At 57.3% G+C, this 4,357-nt stretch overlaps 1 protein-coding gene across 1 annotated transcript; it reads right to left on the reverse strand.

Moving 5' to 3' along the window:
* Positions 1–2,596: 2,596 nt before the first annotated feature.
* Positions 2,597–4,154, reverse strand: LOC104496387 (PHD finger protein 13-like; the record flags this gene model as incomplete). Its single annotated transcript, XM_010139494.1, has 3 exons — positions 2,597–2,823; positions 3,276–3,888; positions 4,062–4,154. Coding segments are annotated over 3 exons (933 nt in total), but the record flags the coding sequence as incomplete, so codon positions are not given.
* Between the last annotated feature and the right edge of the window lie 203 nt (positions 4,155–4,357).

Consider the following 4,357-nt stretch of genomic DNA (forward strand, 5'->3'; position numbering starts at 1 on the left):
TTCTGCTTCGCTCACCTCGATGTTAGCTTGGCTGCACAAACTCAGCTTTGGTCCCTCGCGTAGAACTCACACCCACTTCTGCTGTGGTTCTGGAACTGTTCACTGCCTCCGCCCCAACGCAGCTGCCTTGGGACTGAAACGTTGTACCAGCAGGACCCTGCTGTGGTAAGGGTCCCCCACCAACGGCCAGCGCTTGGCCCCCAGTGCCTTCTTCTCCTGTCCCCCTCGCTGCATGCCCCGCCTAACCCAGTGCTGGAGTAACAGACTTAATTTGTGGAGAAAACTGGATCCTTCGGCACCTCAGCTGCTGTGAAGAGTAAATCTACTCTGGAGCCAGGGAAGGTTTGTCAGAGCCCAAGAGCAGGAGACAAGTTTTGAACTAGTGAGATTCCGTTCAGAGTCACAGCAGGGGTGTGTGTGGACACCTTCCTCCCCTACTACCTGTGGAGTAACCCATGCTGCTCGCTATGGGTTGGGTGCAGCCACGGGAAGATGGTGCCTGTCGAAGATGCCTCCCAGCCCACACACCTGCAGAGGACTTTCCTGTGGAGCATCCACATCCCCATGTGCTGCTGCACGGCGGGAGGACGCTTCTTGCTCTATTAAAATACAAGATGTATCGGCCTGCCTGTTCCCTGCTGTTTGTGCAGCCTGGTGTTTACCTGGGGAGGGGGGTGCTAGGGGCAGGGCAGGGCTGGATGGGATCCCCACAGCAGGTCCCCTCCCAGCCACAACAGAAGAGGAACACGTGGGTCCCCAAGGCCACCAAACTATGCCAAGGCCACTGCTGTTATGGCAAAAGTACTTTATTATATACATAAGACTCCAGCCACACTCCACAGGGCAAGGACCAGAATTCGCTATTTTACATATCAATACAAAGTAACTATAAAAACATAAAGCACTTTTGGGGCCCAGGCTTTCCACAGGAGGAGAGAGGCACAGGGACGAGCCTGGGGGCTGCTGAGTGACAGGGTGCTACCCCACACCCTCCCCCAGCTGTGGTCCCACAGTAACCAGATGTGCAAGTAGGAAAGAACCCAGTTAAGAAATATAGTCATGGGGACTGGCAAGTGGGGGCTGTCCCACTCCCTGCTGTGGGCAGCGGCGCGCCAGGGGCTGAGACGAGTGTCACCAGGACGGGAGCGGGGTCTGCATCCCCCGGGGAAAGTGCAGAAGGCACGTGGGCCAGGCTCTTTGGAGGGGCTGTGAGGAGGAGGCGGGATCCAATGGATAGTGCACAAAGGGCCCCAAGAGATCACACACACACGCACCGCACGCAGGGGACGTGGAGGAGTAGAAGCCTTCCACTGCCAAATTTAACCAGGGTCCTGGAGAAGGCCCATCCCGTGTCTCCGGAGCAGCAGTTGCATAGCAGAAGGGGCTCAGGGCCCACTCTTGACAAGTCATTAGGTTTCACCCTGCACGTTCAGGAAAAAAATCCCACAACTCCTGTAATGGAGGGAGTGTTGGGAAGCGAGGCCCTCCCAGCTCCTGGCTCCGTCTGAGCTCAGGTCTCAGCACCCAGCTGGTGGTGAAGCAGAAGCTCCACCAGACAGCCCTGCAGGCAGGACATGGCCACAGCTTCAGTTGTCTTAAACTGGAGGTGGAAATTGTGGAAAGAGAACCAGAGCACTCTCCCGCTCGCCTTCCAAAGGGCTCCCAGCCCCGAGGGTAACTTCAACCCGGAATCCCACCCCCTTCATGCAGGAGACCTCAGCGCAACTGGAGAACATCACCCTATGAGGGCTGCTCGGCAAGAACCTGTTAGAGGATGCCTTTGCCGCTCCTGACCCAACAGGACTATCCTAGGGCCACGGGCACAGCAAACAACCCCAGGAGCACCATGGGCCAGGGGAAGGACCTCCCCTGTGCAGCCTACAAGGCTGATGAGGCAGAGGTGAATGGCTCCGCCCATACGCAGAGCCCCAGCCTGCTTCCTCGGGTGTCAGCAGGACCAATGTCCTTCCCCTCCCGCCCTGGAGGCAGCACACTACACAGAGGGAGCTTGCCTGGGCTGCTACCTGCTTTCTGGAAGAGAACTTGGGTCACCAGGGCTTTGCTATCACAGCCCAGCCGAAGGTCTGAGGCAAGGAAAGGAAAACATCGAGGAAAAAGGAGGGAGGGGAGTCACATCATGGGGTAAGTGTAAGCTTCCACCACACCACAGAAAAACTACTTGGACTAGGTTCTCCTCTGGGCTGCCCTGGGGGGAAGGCACTGACCAGCTTCGCGCAAGGACAGAGACGTTTCTGAGCGACCTAGTGCGCAGCTGGACCACCCTCCTCTCCCCTACACACCTTTGGGGTAACTGAGCTCCGCAGCCAACGTGATCCCTAGGGAGGGCACGCCTGGCAGTTTCCAGGAGTCGAAAGCGCAAGGGGGACAGTCCAGCCCCGTGGCCCAGCCCCTCCCCTGCCATTACTGTGCATTGCTTGTCGAGCCAAACTGGGCTACAGTCTTCAGTCTAAAAAGTGGACCCCCACGCTCCCTGCTCTGGAGGAGCGCCATTACTGTGCATTGATTGTCGAGCCAAACTGGGCTACAGTCTTCAGTCTAAAAAGGGGACCCCCACCCTCCCTGCTCTGGAGGAGCTTCAGTCACAGAAGCGCTTGCGGGGCACCGTCCGAGCTCGGTTCGAGCGGCGAATCTCCTGCTTGGCGTCGCGGCAACGCTGGCAGATGAAAACCTCAGGCACGTTGGATTTGCGGATCTTGGCACAAGAGAGGTGGATCCAGGTAGCGCATTCGTTACATTCGATCATGGGCCTCCCTGCAAAGGGCTTCAGGCAGAAGCAGGTGATCAGATCCCAGGCATCATCATCTGGCCAGGGAGAGAGACAGACGGACACTGGTCAGAAACCACCTTACCAGCTGCAAGTCCGGCTGTGGCCAGAGTAGCCAGTTCCACTGGTATTAAACGGGACAGCCCCCCACTCACCTTCTGCTTTGGTGTTGGGAGCTGCTGCAAATTCCACTGCTGAAGTTGCGAAAGGAGGGAAAAAAAGAGAGGGAAAAAAAAAGATCAGAAGAGCAAGGCAGCCCCGCACCCTGCTTCAGACGTGTGTCAGGTCTGTATCGCTCACTCTGCACAACAGAGCTGCCACAAGAAAGGCCAGCTCCCTGCCCTCTGCCTTCAGGACCCCAGGTCCCCTAGACACTCCTCTTGCACGAGCTCGCCCTGCAGCCAGCAGGGGTGGCTCCAGCTGAGGGAAGGACAGTGTTTGACACTAACTGTAGCACAACAAGGCCCCCAGTGCTCCCTTGGACACTCACCACTAAGCTGGGAGCTCCCCCTGCTTGCATCTTCCCTTTCCCTTTGGTCCAAGGTACTACAAGAACTGGGGCTTTTCCTCCCTCCAGAGGGCTCTTGCTCCTTTAGCTGAGGATCATCTCCTGCTGCCTTCTCAGTCCCTTGTGCTCCATGCGTCCAGTCCTTCTCTTCCTTCATCAGCTCCTCCAGCAGGGAGTTGGGCTGGGGATCACCAGCCGGGTTGAGGGAAGGTTCCGATAGCTGCTCTTTCACAGGAGGCACCTGTCCCTCCAGCACAGCCAGCTCATTCTCCCCGTCCTGCTCTGCCCCAAAGCCCTTCCCAGTGCTCAGCGGCACCCTCTTCTCCACCTCCTGCTCCAAGATGAGTTTCTTTGCTGGTGGTTTCTTCCGCTTGGTTTGCTGGGGCTGGACAGTGTAGAAGCCAGTGGGGAAGGCAGGGCAGCTCACGAGCAGGCTGCTGTCCACAGCCCCCCTGGCCATGGTGTTCCTGCTCCTCCCATCATCTGTCAGGATGTGGCAGTCGGAGGAGTGGGATGAGGCCCAGCTATCGCTGTCCTGAGTGCTCCCCGTGCTGTTCTGGGGACTCATGCTGCCTCCGTGAGTCCAGGGCTCATTCTGCAAGAGTGGAAGATGGAGGACTAGCATGAGAGACTGCAGCATAGACATTCAGGAAAGGGCTGGGGATGGAGAACAGCTGTCCAGGAGAAGAATCAGGAGCTGGGTCTGCACATGGCAGGAGGCTCAAAGGAAACGGTCTCTGTAGAGGAACACCCCACAAGCTCACTTACCTCTTCAGGGTAGGGGATGTAGCCCGCGTAAGCCAAAACGAAGGTGCAGAACTGGTTGAAATCCTCCACGGTTCTCTGTCGTTTCTGCAAGGGCTGCAACAAACGCCACGTGTTGATTAAACTCCCTGGATACCCTTACCTAAGTTGCGCATCACGGACAACCCCAGCAGGCAGCCCTGGACCGCCAGGCAATTACACAAGGAGATGATATTTAGGTCACCCGAACATCCATCCTTCCTGTAACCCATTGGCATCATCTGGCTCGACAGATGCAGCCCTTCCCTTTAAACCCAGAT

This window comes from Buceros rhinoceros, unplaced genomic scaffold, assembly GCF_000710305.1.
Source record: "Buceros rhinoceros silvestris isolate BGI_N320 unplaced genomic scaffold, ASM71030v1 scaffold32707, whole genome shotgun sequence".
In the NCBI taxonomy this organism is placed as follows: Eukaryota; Metazoa; Chordata; class Aves; order Bucerotiformes; family Bucerotidae; genus Buceros; species Buceros rhinoceros.